Raw genomic sequence first — 24,991 nt, forward strand, 5'->3', positions numbered from 1 at the left:
ATGTTTGATAATTTTTTAAAAATTTGTGTGTGCATAGATATTAGATACTACGGCTTATGTAAAGCGTAGCATCTAAGAAAATGTTGATTTTATGTCGTCAAGAGACAAGAAAAGCTAGGGCTAACTACTGATTATACATTAATTATTAGGTGTGACAGTGTTACCTGCACACGCTCTCAATGTAAATCTGCATATACCTCATTATTGTCTACTGATTACATTTGGAATCAATAATTTCTCTAGGAAATATCAAGCTTGTAAATTCTGCCAAAATGCATACACACATAGGTCTCTGTATATCTTTTTTTAAAAAAATTGTTTTAATTAGTACTCATCTTAATGACCAATCTTATTGGATCGCCTAAAATTTAATTGATACAACTAATCCGTTATCTAGTAAGACATCACCGGTTGGCATAAATATTTTTATTGTCATGTTTACTAGAATTCCGGAAGATGTTAATCTTAATCAAACTAACAACCTATAAATTTTTTCTTAAAAAAATTGACAGACGTGGAAAACTTGACGAATTTGTTTGGTCATCTCTAACCAATTAGACTAAACTAACTATTTTTGAGTGCATGTAATATCAAAAAATAATTTTACTTTTGCAGTGGATGTAGTACACATCTATATTTGAAATGGGTTTGAGTTTGCAAGAGAAGTTAATTTCTACACAAAAAAGAAATTTGATGTATGGTTGGATGTGGTATTTGATTATGTTTAAAAAGGACCTTATTGTATCAATTAAAGTATGAGAACATATTAAAACAAATTTATTGTATAAAGATCTAGTGCAATAAGTAATTAAGATAGAATGTGGTTTGTGTACCGTATCCGTATTTATAATGGTGGACGCAAAAAATGATATTAGTAGGGGCTATATTTTCAAAATTTTCTCTATAATTTTTTTGAGTAATTTAAATTATTAATAGGGGCTTTTGTATAATAATTTATTGAGTATAAAATTTGGATAAATTTTTAAAATGGTTAATAGAAAAATATTAAAATATTCAATTCATTACAGGCTTAACCCCTTTTAAGTTGTACTTATGTAGTTCCGCCATTGCCGTATTTACTTAGCAAATATGGGAATTGGAAAGAAAAAACTGAGTGATATATTTGATCGTCACTCGTCCATTTGGAAAGTAAATTAGTCATTCACGTTTGTTCAATTACATTTTTTTGGTATATGTACTAGTTTGTTGGGTTACGGACTTACGATGGAGAAACGAGATTTTATATATAATACAACACATGATCAGCCACAATGCCACATTATGATTAGAAGAATTTGAAAGAAAATTGAGGGTGTATTTGCAAGATAATGTAATTGAAACATTGAATAATAGAGGATTGATTATTCCTAGAAGTCCCAATATATTTTTGTTGACTTAAATGCTTCCAATGTCTCTCACTCACGCATCCACGAGATTTAAAAATTCTGCAACCGAACATCAATTAATTACACATTCATTTATTTGTACTATTTTATTCGAACTAGTTTAGAGCAATCCAGCTATGCAGGCATTAAAAGGCCATTTAAGTTCCACACGTTACCGCTCAGAATTCGATAAAAATCAGTTCCATGATCATGAACAAATTATTTGTTTCAATCTGGTTATTTATTTTGTTAAATAAATCATAACATAAATGAAGTTTTAATTAATTATTAGTCACTATTAAAAATAAGGAAGAACACAATCAACAAGAACTCTACTTCAGATTATTTGGTTTGCCTTCACCTTTTCTAAAAGGAAAGGAATGTTGATTATATGTAGGTGGGATCTTAAAAAGAAGGTATTGAAATTACAACTTCCTTGAAATTGGAAGCTTCTTAGTTCTACCAAATCCTCATAAGACCATAGTCCTTAAGCGATGGTTTCAAGGCAAAGATTCGAAAATTGTAAAGAAATATATGAATGTTTGGCTAGCTAAAAAATGAATATGGTGTATTATGGAGTAATATAAATATTAATGTTGAAACTTGAAAGGTGTTGATCGTATACTACTACTATATGTTTTTGGTTATGTAAGTATGAAGGGAGAGTGACGCACAACACAAATGAGTGATCATGATGAAGTTGCAATTAATGAGAGATGAAGCTCTAGCACCAACACCCACCCATTTCATATTTAGCACTAAACATGGTTGGTAGTTGGTTAATTTGCATCATACGAGTACTATTTTTTAGTATATCAACTTAAATAAACTTGCCATCTCAAGAAACACGAGTTTTGAAATGTATATAGTACATGTCTTTTTTTTAATGAAAACAATTAATAATTATAATAATGACAATATATAGAGCAAATGCCTATTATGCCCTTGCACTCTGCCCCTTCTTACAATCTTCGTCCCCACATTAGCTCTCCTTATTTTTGACTCGATAGGAAACACACTTATTACCCTTTTTTATGGTCAAATGAACTCAACTTTAAAAATCGCATCATAGTAATCTTGAATTTGAGACCTCGTGCAAAGTGATCTCGAATACGAGACCTTTAGCCAAGCATTACCATTCTACGTTTGACCAATTCAATCGTACTCTTATTACTTTTGTTTAATGACGTGTGAAAGAGAGTGAGATAGAGAGGATTGGGAAAGGAGGCCGCGGTGAATTTCGGGACTGGAGTAGCGCCAATCACCATTAGTTTGGAGTTTGGACAGCAATGTGAACACAACAAAAGATTGACAAAGTGTTTTTTTCTTGAACAAGATACATCACAATTGAAATAAAGGGAAAAAAATTGGAATACAAACCAAAAAAGAAACCTTAAGTAGAATTCTACTATAAATTGACGTTGTAGCACGTCCAACCATTTGGTCCAACCTAAATGGGCTAACTGGATTCCCTATTAGACAATATCTTTTTACCACTTGTACTTTAATTTAGCGGATTATTCGAGTCTGTTCATCAAATTCAGGCTAGATTAACATCCCTACTCACAACATACATGCGACAAATGAATCAAATAATACGTCTTCCGTCCCAAGTTACTTAAGTCGTATTACATTTTGGATTGTCCCAAGTTGGTTGAGTCATTTCTTTTTTTGGCTAAAAACAAAACATTTAATTTTACTTACTTTGTTATCCAAGCCCCCTAGCTCAAGTAGTTGAGAAGGGTGGCAAGGATATGACACCATCCTGGAGGTCTTGAGTTCGACTCCTAGATGGCGCGACTTTGGGATTAATTTCCATGTGGGCCTGTTCAAGGTTGTTTCCTTGGGGCTTGGCAAGCTTTCGAGCCTGGACGCGTCTGAGGGTGGCGGGTAGTCTACCAGGGCTGAACTCGTCGGAGGGAGTGCAGTCTACGAGCCAACATTGGCTAGTTCACGTCCGAACCCGTCGGAGGGAAACTAAAGTATTCGAGCCACGAGAGGCTGTGGCGGGCTAGTTCGCTTGCCGAATGTATCTCGAACTCCTATGTATGAAAAAAAAATCTCACTTACTTTATTCTCTCATCTACTTTATTTAGCTCACTAAACACCTCAAGTAGCAAGGAACAGAGGGAGTACTATTTATTTGTCAAATTAGTTGTTTAAATTTAAATTTTTTTTTGGCGTTGTGTAAATTGTGAGTCATCTAAAATACTACATGTATACATTTTAGAATAATAAAGTGTTAGAAATTGAAGGGATTTTTCAGAAGTAAATGTTGTAGCGTTTTTCTAATATTTTATGGTGAAATGCATGTATACCTTTTAAAATAAACGTTTGATATAGTAAGGATTTTTTTAGAATTAAATATAGTGGAGTTTTTCTAAAATTTTATAGCGGGATTCATTTGATATGGACTTCGTATAGTCAAACAATGCCACAAATTCATACTATCGGGATTAAAAACACGTTGAGGATTGATAAGGTTAAAACGTGGGGTAAAATAGGTGGTTCGTTTTTCTTAATTTTTAATTGCTACTACCGTAGTGTAGGGCACTGTAGAGAATCCATGGTAAAAGAAATCTTACTCTCAACTGTCCTATGCTGATAGCTCCCCCCAACCAATGGCTACGCCGTCGCCATGGCAGCAGCTGCCGTTCAGCTCTGCCGCAGCAACTTCTCTTCAATCTTCCACGATTTTCCCAATCTATTGCAATAACCGCCACCTTGCTATCCCTTGGTCTCCGAATTTCGAATCATCCTCTCCATGCTGCTCTTCTGTCAATAACGGTTCCAATAATGGGAGAAAGAGATTGAGAGGGAAATCAGTAGAAGTGGTAGTCGTTGACGCTGATCCGGAAAATGTTAAGTCGTTCGATTCTCCATTGAACATGAGCGGATTTGATGGTAGAAAGTTGAGTTTCAAACCGGTGTTTGGAAAGCGAGCATTGTGGCGGAGGATATTCTTCGCATCGAAGAAAGTGAGGAGCATCATTTTGCTCAATTGCATCACCATTATTTACGGTAACGTTCTGAATTTGAGATTTTTGTTGTTATTGTAGCAATTTTAGTTTTTAGAGAGAAAAGTCTAGTCTGTTGATCGGGTTTTCACATGGCATATGCGTTGACTAGTGTGAAAAAAGAAAGGGAAAGGTTACATATTAAGAATATTGATGCTGAATCTAAACAGTAATGTTTATTACCTCCGACAATTAGAACCTACTTTGCTAATTGAGATAGCCTTACAAGTAAACTGGTGATTTGAAATTGGTGTGCAAATTTATAGTTTAAACATGTTGGATGAGTTTGATAAACTGACATTGCCAACATTTAAGTATAGCAAATGGTGTCAAAGTGAAATGCCTGAATTGAAAATTGTAGGTTATGGCAATATAAGGGATACCTAGTGTAACCATGTCATTGCAGCTAGTAACATTCCAGTTGTCAAGGAAGTTGAAGCTATTATCGACCCCGAGGCTTTCACAGTTGTGCGGTTTGTTGTGGCTGCCATTCCGTTCATTCCGTTCGTGTTCCAAGCTAGGAATGATTCTCATACTCGTAAAGCAGGATTGGAGTTGGGATTTTGGGTCAGCTTAGGTTACATCTTGCAAGCCCTTGGACTTCTCACATCTGATGCTGGACGAGCATCATTTCTTGCCATGTTCACTGTGAGAACTCTCAAGATTTTGAATGTTGCTAACAACTAACAAGGCATTGTCAAATGGGAGTACTGAGTGTTTTAGCTTCTCCTGATTTTTGTGATGTTCAGGTAATTGTTGTGCCTTTGATTGATGGCATTCTAGGATCTAAGATACCTATATATACATGGTTTGGAGCTCTGGCATCGATCATTGGAGTTGCAATGCTGGAATCCAGTGGGTCACCTCCATGCGTAAGTGTCTACCATACCGATGATTACCATGATAGATTGTTCTTCAGTATGGCTCTGGATGAAATTTTTATTCGGATACATTGTGTTTCCTTGAATTGCTTTGCTTCATCCATTCGGAGTCCATATGCGTGTACACGAAATATCTCTCGTCTAATTTGCTGTACTTGTTTACAGATTGGAGACTTGCTGAACTTTTTAAGTGCAGTGTCTTTTGGGGTTCATATGCTAAGAACTGAACATATTTCAAGAAGCACAGAACGAGAAAATCTTTTACCACTCCTTGGATATGAGGTGAGGTCATAGCTCTTTATTTTTCATGATTTTTAATCTTCATGGTTGTCGTGGAAGTTTAGCTAATGAAACTATATAGATATGCGTTGTTGCCTTTCTATCAACCCTTTGGTACTTCACTGAAGGATGGTTTGCTGGAGATATCAATGCATCAAATCCATTTTCTTGGACGCCAGCAATAGTTTTAGACTGGATTTCGTCGTTTCCTTGGATACCTGCATTGTATACTGGGATTTTTTCAACAAGCTTGTGCTTATGGGTGGAGGTATGGTTTCTTGTGTTGCCCTTACCTTATGGGATTATTCAACTGTTGGCAAGCGAATAAATATATGGCACTATGCAGATGACAGCGATGCGTGATGTTTCGGCTACAGAAACTGCGATCATATATGGGCTGGAACCTGTATGGGGCGCTGGATTTGCTTGGTTCTTACTTGGTGAGAGATGGGGAGTGAGTGGATGGATTGGAGCTGCTCTGGTTCTTGGTAGACCCCACTCCTTCTCCTCCTTACATGCTTTTTTTTGGCCCGATTTGTAATCAATGTGAAAATAGTCAAATACCAATGCTTTTTTGCATTATACCAGAAATCAAATTGAGGAGTGCTATTTCTTGTAGGTGGGAGTCTAACAGTGCAGATAATGGGAGCAATGCCACACTCCTCGTTGCAAGAACGTAGTGATGAGAATGGATTTATTTCAGATAACAAGAGCAATTTCTCTAAGTCTTCAGTTGTTGTGAGGGGTGAAAATTATCCATCTGATTTGGTAAACAAGTGAGTATGCATGAATTTATGGCTGCCGTCACACTTGCAATATGAAATAAATCAATAATGTCCCCTACTCATTGTAATTTTTCTTTTGGTTTTCAGTTTCAATTTTACCTTTCATGTTTCACTTTATGAGTATTTTATTTATATGATAAATAAAACCTTGATCCGATCTCATTAATTAATGTAATACTAACTAGATTCAAACTGCCCCACGGGAATAGTTATTTGATCAAACAAATAATTGAAAATAAAATTTAATAATGTGTTTGTTTTTGCTTGCTATATCTTTAGGGAGGTGATAGATTCAATTCATTCTCGGATGTGAAAGCATAATATAGAACTTAAATGCATTTTGGACCAATCCATTGGGCTTAGAGAGTTATGGGCTCAGTCATTTTTAATTGGGCTTTAGTTAATATATGTTGATTAGGATGAAGACTTAGGTTTTCAAAGAGATACTCCTAGTACTATTTAATTAGTTATTTGGATTCTACACCACAACTTTTTCCACAAATGGTAGTACTAAATTGTTGAAACCCTTTAATATTTATTCCAAGATAAATTATTTAAGCTGCATAAATTTCTTGTAATTATAATAATAATAATAATAAAATTAGTATCATATACCACAACTTTTCCACAATTTTTTTTCAAACGTAAATTTATAATTCTGATGATGTTAGTTAATTCACTTCAGAGATGTCTATTCTTTCGAAATATTTTATTACAATATTATTCCCAAATTAGTATAAAAATGATTTCAACCTGACCACTGAATATGTACTTTCCCTGAGAGTCTCTCAATTAATTAAGTTTGGAATATGATTCTTCAATCGATCCGCCACAACTCAGCTCCACCTGGAAATAAAAAACTGCAGAATTTTAACTTAATTATATGTGCTGCTATCTAATCGATGACTCATTAGTACAAAACTACCATCCAATTAATTGTTTATTGAGAACTGCCTCTTTAATTGTAGGTTAGATATATTTGGGCGAATTTCTACTTTTATAGAGATGTGCGATAGAGTTTCCTTCCAACTTTGTAAGAGATAGCGTGAGCCTCATGCGTCTTTCACTTTAATGAATCGCACGCATGAGACACATGCGTCTTTCAACTGCTTCTTCTTCTACTGCTTTTGGAATCTGATCAGTTCAAGTGAAAGATGCATGAGGCTCATGCGTCTCTCACAAAGCTAAGAAGATTTATCGTAGATCTCTTCAAAATAAGAAATTCGCCGCTATACTTATGACAGGGAATTTGCTCTTTTTATAATATCGACTATGATGAACGCAACTAAGAAAATATAAATGCAACGTGAATTCATGGGGCCATTGAAGGAGGATCTGTAATTATCATTAACTGATTTTATTGCATTTTATACTTATTAAACTTTCTTGTATTATTTCTATATTGGAGTACTTTAATTATTCCAATACTACTACTATAATGCAAGAAATATAGTAAAATCAGAGTAAGGCCGACAGCTTGAACATGAAGATTAGCAAAATATAGTAAAGAATGTGAGGATAGAATCATGTTGCGCCTATATGAAGAGGCGGGGGATGTGCAGACGAACTCATCATATCCGATCGAGATAGAGAGAATGGCTCATGAGGTTTGCCAGAAGTTGGTATCTCAGATTTGCATAAAATCTGATGGAGATGTGTTCCACCAACTATTCAGACAAAAACCACATAAGATATCAGGCATGTGTCCCGACAAGGTCAAAGCATGTGAACTCCATCAAGGCCAATGGGGCACCGTTGGATCCGTCATCTGCTGGAGCTACTTCCATGGTAAGTTAATTGCTATATCTCTCTCACTCTTATGTACTTAGTTTGTTTTTGTTTTCGTGATAACATATTATATGCATGCATATGCAGATGGGAAAGAGAGGGTGGCGAAGGAGATAATCGAAGCAATAGATGAAGAGAACAAGTCTGTGACGTTCAATGTGATAGAAGGAGACTTGATGGAGCAGTTCAAGGTGATGAAACTGATAGTCCACGTCGACACCAAAGGGGAAGACAACCTCGTGACGTGGACTCTTCAGTACCAGAAGCTCAACAAGGATGTTGCTGATCCTCACTCACTCATGGACTTCTGCCTTCACGTCACCAAAGATATCGAGACTCACCATATCACCCCTGCTTGATTAAAACCCACTACTATCATTTTCGATTTAACTATCTATGTGTGCCTGCTCATATAATTATTAACTATCATCAACTATCTATGTGTATCCTGCTCATCTGCTCATATATGAATAAACTATCATGTTGTGTGCAATTCTTTGTGTCATATACCTATCTGAATCTGTCCAACAAATAATTAATTTAAAGTATTCAATTTGATTTTTGTTATAAACGACAATCAAATATTGATAAGCTTGACGATATATTATACCAAAAAAAGTAACTAAGCAAAATGAAGCCAGTTCTAATTACAAAAACAATATAAGTACAAATTGGAAATGATATATAAGAGGTAGATGAGAGAATTCAAATAGATAGTAAGGGAGGAGGTTTAATTTGCGTGATTTGGATTAGACACGAAGGCCTTTGCAGCCAGGAATCTCAATCCATTCAATCTGGAGTTGGACTTGTCCGGATTCAACATCATTGAGCTTGAGGATCATGTCTTGTGTCATCTTCCCTCCTTTGGTCCACACAATGAAGCTCTCCTCAGCCAGGCAGTTCTCCTTCGTCGGCTGCACCCTCTCCACTCTCGTCCCTTCCGGCAGGCTCTGCAGCCCCAGCTTCAGGCATTTTATGAGCGGATCGATGTCTATCTGCGCGCTCCCCATGCTGTCATCCACCGTGAAGGTGTCCTTGTCGTACACAGACTGCATTTTACAAAACATAAAATTTGATAAAATTAAAACGCACATTTTAGATCAGATAACAGAGAAATTATATGTAAGCATATATACCAGCACTATGGGAGAATCGAAATCCTTGATGTAGATAGTGAGCTCCTCGTTCCACACAGGGTTGCAGTTGCCCCTCACAACCTTGGTCTTGACCTTCTGGTTGGAGCATGAGACGACGCAGTAGGGGTCGCTGCTGAGGGTGTCGCGCACGGCCAGATGGATCCCACGGCGCACCCTGATCCGGATTAGTCCTAGCACATCCATGAGCTTGGCTTCAGCGACGCTGCCCTCACCCTTGGTTGATCCTGTTGGTTTTCCTCCTTCCTTCCTTTTCTTCTCCTTGATCTCGAAACAAGTGTGGGAGAGTTTGAAGGGATACACAAAGAGCTGCCCAAGATCACTGCAGATATTCAAGGAGAACCTATACCACCGGCCATTGACCATTACCTATTCTATACATTACGCCTATCAATTATTTATTTTTTTTAATCCACTTTATTCTAACTCAACTCAACTCAACTCAACTCATCCTTCCATTCCCACCTCCATCCTTTTATTATATACATGCATTTGTTCCCACCATTTTCTCCCCAACCATTATTTTTTGTCCATTGCTTCTGCTTTCCACCATCCATCATCTATTCATTCATTTCATATCCTAAAAGTAGTATAGGGTTGGTTGATGCAATTCTATTTATACTAATGGAAGGATAAAAGAGTAATACAAAATTCAATTTCTATACAACATTAATAATAAATATGACTTCAACATCACGATGAATATAAGCAAATTTGTTGAGCCAAAATAGTACTACTACACCTTTTTCGGCCACATAAAGCTCCATATATAGCCTTCTCACAATCACTTTATCCTTGCCTTCCTCCTCCAAGCTTCTTCTCCATCTTGACCCTCTTCCACTTTTTCAACTAAGTTCAGGTGATTGCCGTTGTGGGAGTTGCTCTGTTTTGAGTGAGAGATCGATGTCGCCAAGGCAAGGGAAACTGATCAAGAACAGCATCATCTACTTCAACTTTCCTACGTTTGCCCACAAATTTCATTCTCCCACTAACAAGCATTATACTCCTATCTCAAATAGATACGATATAACTAATCTGTTAATTGTTTGTAGAGAAGTGAGAATTTCAAGATTCAGCTTTTTTAACATGATTGAAAATCCACTGCTTTCCTCATTGGAAGTCGCTACTCTAATTTTCATTTTGATAAGAGTGAGTTTAAATAAGTACTAGTATTTACACCCTAGCTATACACGGGACATAAGAGTTTCGTAATGAATTCAAAATATAATAAATATATAGAAAATAAGAATTCAAAAAAGCAATGTGAAGATTTAAAAAAATAGAAATGTACTTATCTTGTCTTACTCTAAATGAAGAATTTACTATTCCCTAATGAATGAAACAATTATGCAATTCTAATTTATAATCTAAGTGGAGTAAAAACAATAAAATTAATGACAAAAAGAAGATGTGTGACTAATGATCAAAGAATATGAGTTAATTAGAATAAGAAATAAAATAAAGAAAATATGTGTGAGTAAATAAAAATGTTCTTGTGATGCAATATTGTTCATTGTTTAATAATAATATTAATTTAACTTCACTTTTTATAATTATTTTGGTTTAGCCAAATTTAAATTTAATATATACATATTTCAAAATTTTGGAAAGTCTAAAAGATAGAAATATAAGTAAATCAAAGTCAACCCAATTCTAACTGTATATATACACTTAATTATTTATTAAAAAAAGTATTTTAAAAATATATATTATACAAAGTCCAATAAATAAAAAATGTAAATTAAAAACTTTATTTAATCAAGAAAGATACTATAAATTGATTACACAGTTTTATAAGAAGTACTAAAAGCCTACTAACTCAAAATGACCAAAAGGGCAAACAATCACAATTTCCTGCCAAAAAGGGCAAATAAGTTTTTTCATTCAACTGACACTTTAGATTATGATTGATAGATTATTCTACAAAAATATAGCAACTTGGATCATAACAAATCATTTTATCTTACTTAACCATTTTGATTTAAGCCCAGAAATAAATAAATTCGAAATCGGGCCTCACATTCACCATGCACTGCAGCCCCAATTTATTTAGAAGTAGTTGGGCTCGAATTTATATTTGCATAGCCCAAATAATTAAATCATGAGTCCAAATAAAGAAACCCACATTCAAATACCCTAGGTCTTCTTCTTCCTCCCTCGTGCACCAAAAAAAAAATGACTCTCCCCTCCTCCCTGCCTTGTCACCGCCGTCCCGCCGCTCTACCAGCGCCGCCGTCTCCGGCAGCGTCCCCTTCCCCCTCTCGTCTCTCTCTCTCTCCCTTCTCTCCCTCTTTCTCTCTTCTCTCCTGCCTCGCGCCGCTGCCCCCCCTCTCTCTCTCCCGATCTGCCGCCGCCGCCGCCACTGTGTATGCACAGGCGGCGGTTGCGCCGTCCTCCTCCCGGCAGTCCGGCCGTATCCAGTCAGCAGCAGTCTGCACTCTCTCTCTCGGTCGGTTTCTCTCCCCCTCACCGAACTGCCGTTGCGGATCCGCTTCCGCCGCCGATCTGCCCCTGCCGCCCAGCTTCCACTCCATCACCTCATTCCTCTCCAACTCCTTATTTCTCTCCCTCGGCTCTGCCGCCGCTGCCACTGTGCATACACAGGCGGCGACCTCGGCCTCCTCCGCGCCTCGCACCGTCGGCCGCCGCCACTGCCGACACCCCTCCCCCGCCGTACGTCGTTTTTCCGATAGGTATGGTGAGCAGATTTTATTTTTCCACTTTTCTCTTTGTTTTATTTTCTAAAGATTTAATCTTTGATTTCAAGGTTTGGTGTTTAAAAGTGTCAAATTTTCTTCAAGAAGTTTACATTTGGTTGGACTATTTGAGAAGTCACTATTGCTCTAGAGGATTGCTTTTTTTCTATCCAATTGTAGTCGGCAAACAAAATAGCTTTACAAATTTCCGCTAAAAAGGTAAAAATGTAATTTGGCACTTTAGATTAGTATAGATTTGGTAATCAAGTATGTATTGACTTATTAGTTGGTTGTGGGGACTCAAATATCATAGAGAGGGGACCTACCTATTTATTGAAGTAGAACTTATTGTCCTATGATTTGTGAGAGGTCAAAACCTATTAAGTTTGTTCATAATCACTTAATAACAATTTGCTACTATAAGTTTCACTTAACATTTAATGGGAAATCTTTGTGACGTAATCAAACATAGAAATCGACCGACGACATAACGAAGAAAACAACTTTATTCATGACCTCCAAGGTGTTTACATTATTGACATGTTTGATTTGAAAAAACAAATAAATTAAAAAAAAACTCCAAATCCTCATTCTAGTGAGAAGATATCTTGTGGCTTCGACATTTGGTGAACCAGGACTTCCAAATCCCACCTCCGCCGGCCTTCCGCCGCGGCGCGCTCTTCATATCATCCGTCTGCGGCTTCTTGCACAGCACGAAGTTTCTCACGCCGGCTGATCCAATCGCCGCCCACGGAACCAAAGCTGCGCGCCCAAAACATTCAATTACCATCCAATTAACATTCGATTTTGCCCTTAATTACATAATAAATTACCAATTAACGGTAACAATATACCTTCAGTTCCGGAGATTGGGCAGTAGAGGATGAAATGATCGAGATTGGATCCGAGCACAGGGAGCCTGCCCTCACGCGCATACGATTTCAAAGCAGTGTCGATCACGGTGCCAACGAGCTCATCCTCGCTAACCACGAACCGGATCGGCCCAGCGCTCCCCAGCACCGTCACGCTGATCAGAAACCGATTGCCCTTCGCCACCTGGTTCTTCTTCTGCTTCTGAAGCAACATTTTATTTATTTATTTATTTTCAATTTCAATGGGAAAAAAAGGAGGAATGAGAATCCGAGAAAAAGAGAAGAGACGAAAATCCTTCACAAAAACGAATCGTTATTGTTTTCGCGAGGGGGGACCAAAAGCAAGGAATTCACGGGTCGACGCCGAGGCAGCGGTAATACCAGCCCTCCTTGCAGGATCCGAAGCAGAAAGAAAGAGAAATCCCCCTTCTGGATGAAGAAGGGACGACCATTAACGACAAAGAGGGGATTTCCACCATTCACAATGAAGAGAAAATTTGAGATTATTAGCGATGGAGCCAAAGGAAAACTGGTAGAGAATTCTGGATTATGATGATGGAGAGAAAGAAAGGGGGATTTATACGGAAAAGATAGGATTGCAATGCGCGGTCGGTGTTGAGATGAGGATCGGCTGGATTTTGGAAAAGGGTGAAGAACTACGATACGACGCCGCTTGGAACAACCAACCCACGCAAGCCTCGATTTATTTACTGACTGGGGCCCCACCTCGACACCATTAATAAATAGTAGTCTTGTGTTTTGGTATGTCCCTCTCTCAGTCTCACATCTCTATCTCATTCTCTCACTAATTTTCTAATTTAGCACTCTTTTTTAATCATCCGATTAAGAATTAAGATCCTTAAACATCGCATCTTTCCCACAAATAGGAATCAAGTTGTTGTGATTTGTCTTTTCAGAATCATTGCTGACCAATTAATTCAAACGTTCCACTAAAACAAATACCTGTGGATATATGACATAATAAAATAATTGTGGAACCATGAGATCCTTGTACTTAGCCCCAATTTAAGATCTCTTCAGAGAAAATAAAACTTTAAAACCTCGAAATCTATTTAACCGTACACTCATTCTTTTCTTCTGTTTCGCGTGATTGATCTACGTTCAATATAGGATGGAAAATTACAGTAAAAAATAATTGCATAACAAACAAATAGACCTTCGTTTTTCTTTCATCTCTATTTGACGTTGGGGATTATGGGGTCAATTTTTAATAATGGGCTACATTTGGTAAAGATAGAGCTGTGTAAGCATTAGGAATACAGGTAAATAATTTATATTATATATTTAATTGAAAAGCTATGAGACTAAAATAGTAAATTTGTGAAAATCTTCAACTTAATACAAGTATACCAACCACTACCAATGTTTATCTTTAGAACATTTTTTGCTCCAATGAAACTATACAACATAAAACCCATTTTTGTGGAACTTGAATTGGTGGCAAGTGGTAACTCTTTGAACACCCCATGCCAATTTTCATGGTTATGCACTCTCTGCTCATTATTTTCTATAGATGTATTACTGCTCTAATTATCGCTCAATGAAAATATTAACATGTCGCAATCCTATGCCCATATTTCAAACCACCTCTCTAATCACATCAGGATTGCAACACCCGGAGAACCGTACACCAGGTATCACCCTTTCTCTCATCTTTCTTATTCATTTATTACTCAAATATTTTATGAAAATCATGTAAATGGTAGAGCCCATGTAGCGCAGGGTCACATCAAGTAAATCACTTGCACGCACCGACTATCAACATCTCATCTTTTCACACTTTTGTATATGTTTGACTAAAGTACATTTCGTTCAATCGCATATCTGGCTCAAATTATGTGTTTGAGCTCGGTGGCTTTCCATGATGGCCCTGTCCGAGGGACTAGTACGAGGCTCAGTAGCCTAGCACAATGGCACGTTGGCCTAGCATGATGGCTCGGTGAGCTTTCATATGGCACGTTGGCCTAGCATGATGGCTCGGTGGACTTTCATATGGCACGATGCTTGCACGATGGCTCGATGGTCTGGCACGATGGCTCAACGGCCTTGCACGATTCATCGATGGCTGAAAGCTGGTTTTTCCCTTAAACAGAATTACTCAAAGTTCACATGTAAATCAAAACATGTATAGCATGCGCAACTTTTCAGGTCAGACAATAGACTGTTCAAGCTGGATGATAACTACTGGTCGCTGGGTGTGTGAACGGAGAGACTCAGAGCTTTCAAGACCTTAACCCACAATACTATAGATTAGTAAAGAGAAGTAAGGTCGAATCCCTCAGGGACAGTGATGCACTTTTTATTAGCACTATAAATACCTGCAAGTACACAGAGTATGAATAGTATAGCTAAAGGTTAGTACTGGATATCGGTCACGGGGAAAATAGACACAAACTGGCTATCCTATACTAAAACTCGATTACTATTTGGAGAACCGAAAGATTTCGAGAATTTTTGAAAACAAAAGAATTTTGAAAGCAATAAACAACTGATTGCAAATAAATCACGGAGATAAAAGTATAGAGATAAGGGAATTCCAGGGATGTGCGTTCACAGTTATGGTTATACAAGTTCCAACTACAATACCATGACACAGTTATTACTTTGATAGAACGAGTCACCTGGTTTATGCTCATGCGATGTAAACGTTGGTTACAAATATTAGGGTTGTTAATCATAAATACGTAACTCCTAAAAGCTCCTAAGACCCTTGAAAAGTCCTCGTTCTCAATTAACAGTGTCATTTTAAAGGAAGCTAATTGTAGTGTCTATTAAGTGGATCTAACTCGTCAACCCCCTCTCACGATTATGTAGCAAGTTATATTAATTCATCACAGAATGTGTCAATCAAACGTGAAGCATTATCCATTAACTTAAGGAAGAAACAAAGTAGGAACAAAACGGATATTAAATAGAAAAAGGAATTGTATAACCAAAGTCGTTACTAACACATCCCTAGAATCCTATGAATTTAGTTACACATGATAGAATAATCTAAAGACATAGATTGAAGGGAAAACAATTGGAACATAAAACTAAAGCAAATAAAACTCAAAGGTAGAATCCTTGTAGTTTTGATGTTCTTGAATCCTTCTTTACCTCCTTGCACAATGAAGCACTCTAACTTTTAATCTCTAGAAAATATGTTGCAAAAAGAGGATCCTTTTGGTGAAGCTTGAGGGGTTATTTATAGGAGAGAAATCGCTCATTCTCAAATAAGGAAAATGGTTGCAAAATATGGTAAATCTTGGAGAGAAATTTACTGTAGGATTAGCAAAGATTTTTCTCTCTAATAGATTATGGGTATCCATCTACGAATCTAATAATTATTTCCAGGGTAGATGGATCCTCATATTATTTGATTAAGGATGATGTCACTGGATTACACCATTTGAATTAAATTTGCAAGTTTTTAATAAGCTAGGTTTGACAATCTAACGTGCCTGGGTTATGGTACATTTTTGCCCTGTTTAATTACTAGTACTAAATTAAATGAGAATCAATGCGTTTTGAAAATTATCGAATTTAATTTATAAAACTAACAGGTTGTAGCTTTTTTCTTGATTACATTAAGTAGCGACTCCTACTGAAAATTGAAACTTTGTAAATGAAACAGTTGACCATACAAAGTAGTGTATTTTTCACAGTCAAATTTTATAATTTCTCTACCCGATAAGAGCAATTTAAATTATAGTATTAACTTTTTATAAAAACTAGGCAAATACACTGAGGCTGATGTTGTATGTCAAATTGAAAAATGTGCAAGAATTTTTCCAATGCATTTGTAGGTTCAATTTCCCTGTACGTACTTCCGAATATGAGAATTTGTTATTTAATTCAAGTTGCCATGTACCCGTGCACTATTAATAATATTTTATCGCCCCACTTAATATTTTCATAATTTTTTAGTAGCATTAGAGCATCTCCAATGGTTCTGGACAAGCCATAGGCCAGCCACAACTCCACATGCCATATTATCAGCACTTAAAAACCCATCCTGCCACATCATCAGGACAAGCAACTGGACAAGCAATAGGCTAGCCACAATAAGTAAAATTATAAAAAATAAATAATTACCAATCACACAAAATACGGAATTAAATTTACGACACAGATACGGGAAAATTCAATAACATTTAAATTTTAAAAAAATTACATTAATTTTTAAAAATTAAATAAAAAATCGGCTGGCCGATCGCTCACCGATCGGGAGCCTGCAAATGGCGGCCAGCCGATCAGCGAGCGCATCGGCCAGCGCCCGAAAATCGGCGTGCGCTCGCCGGCTGCAATGGTTCGGCGAGCGGACCGGTCAGAGCCGGAAATCGGCTAATCGGTCCGCTCGCCGCCATTATGGATGCTCTTAGATTTTATGAGAAGTTGGTAGGTGTAGTTAGTAGTGAGGGAAAAAAAACTTCATCCATCCCACTCAAGATATCGACATTGTTAAGTTGCATGAAGTTTAAGAAAAAATTATTTAGTTTAATAAAGCAGAGAGAAGAATGGTAGTTGGATGTTTCAATGAGAATAGAGGGAGTATAATTTACTGGAGCCTTAAAGCAGCTTCAGATGACAAAGTAAATAAGTCGTACACTTTATACAGTAAAACATACCTATAAATTGGTGTATTAAAAAGTTTGTGATACTAAAGAATAGTTTTATTTAAATTTTTTTTGTACATTTTCATATAAAATTTGTTATTTTAAATTTAAAGGCATTTACTTCATACAGTATTAAAATATATTTTCTTCTTAAATTAAATATGTATAAATATTTTATGTACTACTTTACTAAAATATTTCAGATTCAAGTGACCATATTCATTCATCTAATTAATAGTGATATTCTGTATGTGTAGCAAATAATTTAAATAGGAAACTTAATAAAGTTAATTGGTATTCAAAATTATAAATTTTGATCGAATTTGATATTTTTCTTGAAGTTAAAACTTGGTCATAGAAATTACTATAAGTTTATCTCTTGTAGTGAATCTCACAAATGGAGAAAAAAAACTAATTTCGTGAAAAAATCATTATAAATCCTAAGTTGATAATTTTTACAATCAATTTGAAACTTTGTAATTTTAAGGACCAATACATTTTTTAAATGCATAAATAATGAATTGATGGTGTAGAACTTCCGTATAATAATAATGAGAAGAAAAGAAATGTCAAAGAATATTACACGTACGTGTAAATATGTAATGGATGTGCCGCCAAAAACTACCAGTCTCTGTTCAACCAATCAAAGCGTCAAAAATTCCTGTTTCTGAAACGCTGTACATTTTCCAGTTCTTACATTCACAATCGACTTATTCCAACTATACAGCAATTGGCAATTCGTACTTAGCAGGTTGAAGAAAGCAACGAATCGAAGAGAGGGTGAACAGGAAAAGGTAGATGGGGACATTAGAAACATGGAGGAAAGCATACGGTGCTCTTAAAGATCATACCAAAGTCGGATTAGCCCGTGTCAATTCTGATTTCAAGGTCCCAATTCACCCTTTTTCTTTCCCATCAACAATCTTGTGGAAAACTACATTGTTTCCATCATTCGGTTACTGATTTCCCATCAACTGTTGGTACTTTCCACTAGAGAATCTTGCTTCTTTCCAATAAAGATTTGTTTTTCGGTGTCTGAAAACAGGATGTGGATGTGGCGATCGTCAAGGCTACCAATCATGTGGAGCAACCGCCAAAAGAGAGACACCTCAGAAGTCTGTTTCTCCCTTTTACTCTTTCTTTTTCCATTCAGTTATTATCCTTTTCCCCTTGAGTTTTCTGAATTTTCAAGGATAATTGGTTCATTGGTTATATGTTGTGGACATTAGGAGATGTTGAGACTTCAGCTTATTCATTGCCAAGAAAAGTTTCTTAGATTGTGGTTTATCAACAACTTTTAATGTTCCAAATGGGAGACTTTGGTCTTGGGAATTCAGATACAGAAATTGTTGAGGCTTTGTATATTTTTTCATTGAGGGGAAGTAAAAATTGTTTTAGTTTAAACTTTAATGCCTTGTTGAATGTTGAAAATGAGAACACTAGCAGTTATATTATTAGTATCCGGATGCTTCTTGCAGAAATTATGGCAGTCACATCGGTGATGGGGCCTCGTGTTGATGTTGCCTACTGCGTACATGCACTTTCGAGACGACTGGCAAAAACACACAACTGGACGGTATGAATTGCAAAATTTTGTTTTCTGTTGACTCTTATGTATGTTTTTTCCTTCTTTAATTTGGCAGTTTTGTCTTCAAACTTATATTTCTAACTTAATCTATTTATTTTACATTCTATGTGTTGCATCAATCAAGTGTTGGTTGGATCTTGAAAAAGCTATGCCTTTTTAGCTCATGCTATTTTGGTTTTACTGTTTAATAAGGTTGCCTTTTGATTTTGTTATGATGCAGTTTCTTAGATTTGTGTTATATGGTTCTGATTCCTTATCTGTTGGTGTACTACAAAATAGTGTTGAGAGGCATGATATAAGCAACACTTTGACAGTTTTATCTTTTACTACAACAGGTTGCATTGAAGACGTTAATAGTTATTCACAGAACACTGAGAGAAGGTGATCCTATATTTAAAGTGGAACTTCTGAATTTCCAAAAGAGAGGCCGAGTCCTCCAAATGTCCAATTTCAAAGATGATTCAAGCCCTGTTGGTATGTAGCTTCTGTTCTTGGAGGTGATTTTGTATAATTTCACCTTTAAAAGGTTGCTAGACTATGATTATCATAACGTGTACTTCTCTACTGCAGCTTGGGATTACTCTGCCTGGGTAAGGACATATGCACAGTTTCTAGAAGAACGTCTTGAATGTTTTAGGATTCTTGGGTATGATATTGAAGCCGAACGGCTTCCTGGACCCGCACAAGGGCAAGATAAGGTACATTTTTGTTGTCAATGCTTAACTGCTTTGTTTATATATGGATATACTCTTATTAACCTATGAAATTTGTGATAGAAGTTATGTTATCAATACTAATTCTTTACATTGATCTTATTACTTGTTAAGCATATTCCTCCGAGAATTGCTTAATACAAAGTTTTATTATATTCTTGTAGTTTGAAGCTGACAAGTGACAAATAGCGTTGTTTTAGGGCATACAATATGGCAGACTGACTGGATCTGAGTTCAAATATATCATTGTTTTTATACCATATCAATATCAATTGGGTGATGGCTGTTGTTCATTAATTTGTTTACAGGGTTATAGTAGAACTAGAGAATTGAGTAGTGAAGAACTTCTAGTGCAGTTGCCTGCTTTACAACAACTACTCTATCGTCTTATTGGATGTCAGGTGGTCCCAGACTTGATGGCTAATTGTTTATTTTGGCATAACCAGCCTTGGTTTATGGCCTTGTTACCATGTCTCAAATTTCCAATTTTGTATTTTACTATTACCAACTCAAAACTTAATTTGCCATTCATGATTTACAGCCTGAAGGAGTAGCAGTAGGGAACTACCTGGTTCAGTACTCTCTTGCTTTGGTATGTGGTTTCCATCAGCAACTGTGTATATATGTGGAATCCTTTAATCATCATGCTTCTATAGTCTATACTCTCTATGTCAATAAGAGAACAGATAGTGTTGCTTGATAACTTTCTTTCTGTTTCAAAACTCTTAATAGTTATGTTGTGATATCATTAATTGAGGCAACTCACTTTTTGATGACTTCATTATCAATTCTTTTAGGCACTCAAAGAGAGTTACAAAATATATTGTTCCATAAATGATGGGATAATCAATCTTGTTGACAAGGTGATGTGAATACTGTTTTACTGTTATTTTATTTACTTTTAGGGCTTCATATTTGCTTGCTCACATTGAAAAATGTAGTCCTTACCTATATTTGCCTTCAGTTTTTTGAGATGCCAAGGCATGAAGCCGTCAAAGCGCTGGATGTTTATAAAAGAGCAGGGCAGCAGGTAGGTTACTGATCTACGGGCTGTGTTATTCATTTTAGTTTGGTTCTTTTGCTCTCGTGAATATATAAACTATGACACACTTCGACTTACTTTCTTTCATGACAATACTGTTTATGATGTTGCTGCAGGCTGCTGGTCTTTCTAATTTTTATGATATTTGTAAAGGGCTTGAGCTTGCTAGAAACTTCCAGTTCCCTGTGTTGAGAGAGGTAAGCACTGTCTATTATGTTTCATGCAGCAATAATTTTAGACTCACAAATGACTGAAATATATTGCTCCCCAGCCTCCACAGTCCTTTCTGGTAACGATGGAAGAATATATAAGAGAAGCTCCTAGAATGGTTTCGGTTGCCAGTGTGGCCTTGGTCAGAATTCTTGTCCTCTTCTACAAACATTGCTTAGTTGCATGTTTCGTTTTATTGCCCGCCCCTTCATAAATCAATTCCGTTGAGGAGTGAGATTTTTTTTTCACGTAAATAGGAATATCCTGAAAGGCTATTGCTGACATACAAGCAAGAGGATGCTCCTCCACCTCCCGAAGATACAAAAGAGCTGGAGGAGGAAGCCATGCCACCACCATCCGCCGAAGTCCCCATCTCTGCTAATGAGGCAGCAGTTTCTCCACATCCACCTGCTAACTTGGAATTTGATGATCTATTGGTGAGTTCCACTTCTCATGTAAATATTGAATATTTTGGATATGTATGAACATTTTCTTATCCATTCCTTCCATGCTTTTTTTGTATGAACGACAAAATTTCAGGGGTTGAACGGTACCGTGCAAGATGCATCTGCAATCGAAGAAACCAATGCGTTGGCTCTAGCTATTGTTCCATCTGGTTAGAGTTTCTGCATACCGATCTTTGAAATTCTTCCGCCTGCTAAGAAATAGTACTAGTTAAAATTCTTCTGCTTCACGACTATTTTCTGCAGTCACCTTTTTACCTAGGTTGTTATCTTATTCTGCTGCAGGCACTGCAACAGTTGAACCCGATGCCTCCCAAGCAAAAGGGTTCGATCCTACTGGGTGGGAACTTGCGCTAGTAACGACTCCCAGCACGAGACAGGAGCGGCAATTGGTACATTCTTGTGCTGTTAATAGTTTAAAGAATGCATCACAAATTTTGGCTTGTAGCATTTTCATTACATGAATGCATCATAAATTTTGGCTTGGGGATGTTACAATGGCAGGCGGGAGGACTGGATTTACTCACACTCGACAGCTTATACAACGAAGGCATGTATAGAGCATCCCAGCAACCAGTTTATGGTGCAGCAGCTGCTCCAAATCCGTTTGAAGCTAGCGATCCATTCGCAATGTCGAACAGTGCTCCTATGCATCCAGCAGCAGCTCAAATGGCAGCTATACCTCAAAATCATAACAATCCATTTCAATATGGGTATCCGCAAACACAACAGCATCAACATCTCCTGATGGGCCAACAAAATCCTTTTGGTGAGACGGGTTTCGAAGCGTTTCCTGCTGCATATCATCAAACTACTAATCCATTTGGGGGTAGTGGTCTTTTATAAAAGAAGTTATATCGTCACATAGAATGCAATTTGTTAGGTTCATTGATATTGATAGAGAATGAAATTGTAATAGTTTGCAAGTTGTGTATACATGTGTTGAGAGAGATGCAGTTATTTGTTTGTATTTAAGGTGAAGTTGACCATATATTTGAATGAATGAAAATTAAACGAAAGTCTGCCGTCCCCGTCCTAATCAACAAGTAAGAGTGATTTAAGAAATTGAAGTTGAGACGTTTAGATTTCTTAATTTGTTTACGTGTTCTAATCTTGAAATTGCAATAGTCATACTTTCCCAAATTTTAAGCAAGTCAACGAAAACAGAATTGAAAAGTCAAACCACCTTTCCATGTTTGCATATTGGTAGGACTAAATCAATATGCAGCCGCGTTGAAAAAAGAAAAAAAAAAAAAAAAAAAAAAACTCTAAATCAATCCAACGGCAGTCCCAAAAACCTGAATTCGTATTCATCACCAAGTGGGAGAATGAGAGATGGCCAAATACAAAAGCTTTCTCAAAGCCCTAGCCAACCCCTTCACTTCTAAATCAACCAAAGGTAAGTGTGATTCATTCAACTCTTGTTTCTACATATGTATCGAATCACCTGAATTATCTGATGTGATTTGCGTGTGGGCAAAAGATCCGAACGAGGAGGACTTGGAGAAAATTGCTGCTCAAGAACAGAAGCAATTTCCTTTCGAGGTCCTGGTTGCAGCCACGAACAACTTCCACCCCACTCTGAAGCTTGGGGAAGGGGGTTTTGGTCCGGTATACAAGGTAAAAAAATGGAGTGCTGATTGGATTGGATTGAATTGGATTAGATTTGATTGGATTTGGATGGATTGAATTGGCAGGGAAAACTGGTTGATGGGCGAGAAATAGCGGTGAAGAAACTGTCGCGCAGCTCAGCGCAGGGGAAGAAAGAGTTTTTGAGCGAGTCAAAGCTGCTGGCACGTGTGCAGCATAGGAATGTGGTGAATTTGTTGGGATACTGCGTCCACGCTGCAGAAAAGCTGCTTGTTTATCAATATGTGGTCAACGAGAGCCTCGACAAGATTCTATTCAGTAATTTCCTTCTTCCTTCTGCTGTTTCTCAATCATATATGCAATCATAGGTAACAAGTGTTTTTATGGGAATTGGCGTAGAGGGTGATGGCGGAGGAGATGAATTTGATTGGAAACGGAGGTACGATGTGATCACCGGCATTGCAAAGGGGTTGGTTTATCTTCATGAAGAGGCTCACTGCCGCATCATACACCGTGACATCAAACCTAGCAATATCCTTCTTGATCACAAGTGGGTTCCCAAGATAAGTGATTTTGGAATGGCGCGTCTCTATCCTGAAGATCAAACACACATCAACACACGTGTTGCTGGAACCAAGTATATATACCTATTCAATTGTAGGAGTATCAAATATCATTTGTTTTATTCACCATTTCGTACTCATTCAATTCTGAAATATGTATATGTGTAGTGGCTACATGGCACCTGAATACCTTGTGCACGGCCATCTTTCGGACAAGGCAGATGTCTTCAGCTTTGGGGTTGTAGTTCTGGAGCTCATAAGTGGACAGAAGAACTCAAGATTCAACCGAGATCCTGAGTGTCGGAGCTTGCTTGAATGGGTAAACACTCCTCACTCCTCAGTTAGTAGTAGAGGTAGTTGATGGGATGGTGAATGAAATTGTAGGTATACAAGCTTTACAAGAAGCAGAGGATCATGGAAGTGATTGATCCTAGAATAGTGTCTTCAGCAGATCCTCATCAGGTGGTAATGTGCATACAAATAGGGTTGCTGTGTGTTCAGTCGGACCCTAAAACGAGGCCTGATATGAGCCGTGTGGTTTTGATACTATCCAAGAAGCCGACCATTCTTGAAGAACCGTCAAGGCCTGGACACCCTGGGACCAGGTATACACTTCCTCGCCGGCCAACTGCTCCTGCATCTGCATCTGCATCTGCATCCTCTGCTTCTACCCAATCTCAATCATTTGGCTCCACGCTCAACTCAACCGCATCTGCATCTGCATCTGCAACTGCAACTTCAACTTCAGCTACAGACCCCCATGGGAAGAGACCTATGACATATTAGTACATCATCACCCATTTTGCAACAATGTTAACTCAACTCTCATCAACAATTCCTAAACATGCAAATACACCTCATTAGTTTTGAGTTTAGACTAAACAGTAAACACCCACCCCACCCAACTTCTCTTCAGTATTGAGTTTTTCCTTGTATAAATTTTTGTTTGTATTTTCCTTGCTGTTACTTGTACATCTAGTTAGGATTTATTACCGGCAATAGATTTTTAAAGTTGATTAAACTTTGTTATTAATATAGAGTTAATTATTTTATGACTAATTTTTGTTTTTGTAATATGTGATAGACTGAAATTAGTAGTATATGTAGTTAGAGCATTCACAATGGGACGCCCGATGCGTGCCATCATCCGCCCCATTGTGGGTACCCGCCATCGTCCGCGCCCACGCCCGATGCAAGCGCGGACGATGGCCTATCGTCCGCGCCATTGTGGGCACCATTGCGGGATCGGAGGACGATGCCACACATTTTTTATTTTTTTTTTCTATTTAAACCTCGTTTCTCATTCACTTGTTCATACGGACATCTCGCCTCTCTTGTTTCGCTT

At 37.3% G+C, this 24,991-nt stretch overlaps 6 protein-coding genes across 7 annotated transcripts; 4 read left to right on the plus strand and 2 right to left on the minus strand.

The window, feature by feature from the left end:
- Window positions 1-3,912: 3,912 nt before the first annotated feature.
- LOC121747417 lies at window positions 3,913-6,517 on the plus strand. Its single transcript, XM_042141452.1, has 7 exons — window positions 3,913-4,406; window positions 4,809-5,050; window positions 5,152-5,274; window positions 5,449-5,565; window positions 5,645-5,830; window positions 5,909-6,050; window positions 6,182-6,517. The coding sequence occupies exons 1-7, from the start codon at window positions 4,007-4,009 to the stop codon at window positions 6,340-6,342; spliced, it is 1,371 nt and encodes a 456-aa protein (XP_041997386.1). The 5' UTR covers window positions 3,913-4,006; the 3' UTR covers window positions 6,343-6,517.
- Window positions 6,518-7,917: 1,400 nt separating this feature from the next.
- On the plus strand, window positions 7,918-8,628 carry LOC121747418 (kirola-like). Its single transcript, XM_042141453.1, has 2 exons — window positions 7,918-8,135; window positions 8,223-8,628. The coding sequence occupies exons 1-2, from the start codon at window positions 7,943-7,945 to the stop codon at window positions 8,492-8,494; spliced, it is 465 nt and encodes a 154-aa protein (XP_041997387.1). The 5' UTR covers window positions 7,918-7,942; the 3' UTR covers window positions 8,495-8,628.
- Window positions 8,629-8,733: 105 nt separating this feature from the next.
- Window positions 8,734-9,710, minus strand: LOC121747662 (protein C2-DOMAIN ABA-RELATED 7-like). Its single transcript, XM_042141738.1, has 2 exons — window positions 9,272-9,710; window positions 8,734-9,184 (listed from the first exon to the last, which is right to left on the minus strand). Exons 1-2 carry the CDS (start codon window positions 9,653-9,655, stop codon window positions 8,885-8,887), a joined length of 684 nt encoding a protein of 227 aa, XP_041997672.1. The 5' UTR covers window positions 9,656-9,710; the 3' UTR covers window positions 8,734-8,884.
- Window positions 9,711-12,473: 2,763 nt separating this feature from the next.
- On the minus strand, window positions 12,474-13,582 carry LOC121749644. The gene is made up of 2 exons (XM_042144226.1): window positions 12,840-13,582; window positions 12,474-12,747 (listed from the first exon to the last, which is right to left on the minus strand). Exons 1-2 carry the CDS (start codon window positions 13,069-13,071, stop codon window positions 12,578-12,580), a joined length of 402 nt encoding a protein of 133 aa, XP_042000160.1. The 5' UTR covers window positions 13,072-13,582; the 3' UTR covers window positions 12,474-12,577.
- A 4,514-nt stretch (window positions 13,583-18,096) lies between these two features.
- LOC121748462 (putative clathrin assembly protein At2g01600) lies at window positions 18,097-22,512 on the plus strand. Of its 2 annotated transcripts, XM_042142837.1 has the most exons (15): window positions 18,097-18,364; window positions 18,522-18,591; window positions 18,955-19,052; window positions 19,400-19,538; window positions 19,635-19,762; window positions 20,086-20,178; window positions 20,319-20,369; window positions 20,575-20,640; window positions 20,742-20,807; window positions 20,936-21,016; window positions 21,091-21,171; window positions 21,287-21,466; window positions 21,570-21,645; window positions 21,779-21,885; window positions 21,998-22,512. In XM_042142837.1, the coding sequence occupies exons 1-15, from the start codon at window positions 18,275-18,277 to the stop codon at window positions 22,337-22,339; spliced, it is 1,668 nt and encodes a 555-aa protein (XP_041998771.1). In that variant the 5' UTR covers window positions 18,097-18,274; the 3' UTR covers window positions 22,340-22,512. The 2 variants fall into 2 exon arrangements, with proteins under 2 accessions (XP_041998771.1, XP_041998770.1); XM_042142836.1 differs by having other exon boundaries at window positions 18,286-18,364; window positions 18,522-19,052.
- Window positions 22,513-22,733: 221 nt separating this feature from the next.
- Window positions 22,734-24,705, plus strand: LOC121748464 (putative serine/threonine-protein kinase). The gene is made up of 6 exons (XM_042142838.1): window positions 22,734-22,892; window positions 22,977-23,113; window positions 23,191-23,401; window positions 23,483-23,720; window positions 23,815-23,965; window positions 24,031-24,705. Exons 1-6 carry the CDS (start codon window positions 22,829-22,831, stop codon window positions 24,430-24,432), a joined length of 1,203 nt encoding a protein of 400 aa, XP_041998772.1. The 5' UTR covers window positions 22,734-22,828; the 3' UTR covers window positions 24,433-24,705.
- The last annotated feature ends 286 nt before the right edge of the window (window positions 24,706-24,991 follow it).

Source organism: Salvia splendens, chromosome 9 (genome assembly GCF_004379255.2).
Source record: "Salvia splendens isolate huo1 chromosome 9, SspV2, whole genome shotgun sequence".
NCBI lineage: Eukaryota > Viridiplantae > Streptophyta > Magnoliopsida > Lamiales > Lamiaceae > Salvia > Salvia splendens.

What these genes read in the sequence shown, in the direction of transcription:
- LOC121749644 (XM_042144226.1), bottom strand. Translation starts at nt 13,071, where the DNA reads ATGTTGCTTCAGAAGCAGAAGAAGAACCAGGTGGCGAAGGGCAATCGG. An exon ending in CCCAATCTCCGGAACTGAAG is followed by an intron (nt 12,748 to 12,839) that starts GTATATTGTTAC and finishes TTGGGCGCGCAG; the next exon opens with CTTTGGTTCCGTGGGCGGCG.
- LOC121747417 (XM_042141452.1), top strand. Translation starts at nt 4,007, where the DNA reads ATGGCTACGCCGTCGCCATGGCAGCAGCTGCCGTTCAGCTCTGCCGCA. An exon ending in TACCACTCCTTGGATATGAG is followed by an intron (nt 5,566 to 5,644) that starts GTGAGGTCATAG and finishes GAAACTATATAG; the next exon opens with ATATGCGTTGTTGCCTTTCT. An exon ending in GCTTGTGCTTATGGGTGGAG is followed by an intron (nt 5,831 to 5,908) that starts GTATGGTTTCTT and finishes GGCACTATGCAG; the next exon opens with ATGACAGCGATGCGTGATGT.
- LOC121747418 (XM_042141453.1), top strand. Translation starts at nt 7,943, where the DNA reads ATGGCTCATGAGGTTTGCCAGAAGTTGGTATCTCAGATTTGCATAAAA. An exon ending in CTGCTGGAGCTACTTCCATG is followed by an intron (nt 8,136 to 8,222) that starts GTAAGTTAATTG and finishes ATGCATATGCAG; the next exon opens with ATGGGAAAGAGAGGGTGGCG.
- LOC121748462 (XM_042142836.1), top strand. Translation starts at nt 18,777, where the DNA reads ATGTTCCAAATGGGAGACTTTGGTCTTGGGAATTCAGATACAGAAATT. An exon ending in CCGCACAAGGGCAAGATAAG is followed by an intron (nt 19,763 to 20,085) that starts GTACATTTTTGT and finishes ATTTGTTTACAG; the next exon opens with GGTTATAGTAGAACTAGAGA. An exon ending in TGGAATTTGATGATCTATTG is followed by an intron (nt 21,467 to 21,569) that starts GTGAGTTCCACT and finishes ACAAAATTTCAG; the next exon opens with GGGTTGAACGGTACCGTGCA.
- LOC121747662 (XM_042141738.1), bottom strand. Translation starts at nt 9,655, where the DNA reads ATGGTCAATGGCCGGTGGTATAGGTTCTCCTTGAATATCTGCAGTGAT. An exon ending in TCGATTCTCCCATAGTGCTG is followed by an intron (nt 9,185 to 9,271) that starts GTATATATGCTT and finishes TGTAAAATGCAG; the next exon opens with TCTGTGTACGACAAGGACAC.
- LOC121748464 (XM_042142838.1), top strand. Translation starts at nt 22,829, where the DNA reads ATGGCCAAATACAAAAGCTTTCTCAAAGCCCTAGCCAACCCCTTCACT. An exon ending in GTTTTGGTCCGGTATACAAG is followed by an intron (nt 23,114 to 23,190) that starts GTAAAAAAATGG and finishes TTGAATTGGCAG; the next exon opens with GGAAAACTGGTTGATGGGCG. An exon ending in GTCGGAGCTTGCTTGAATGG is followed by an intron (nt 23,966 to 24,030) that starts GTAAACACTCCT and finishes ATGAAATTGTAG; the next exon opens with GTATACAAGCTTTACAAGAA.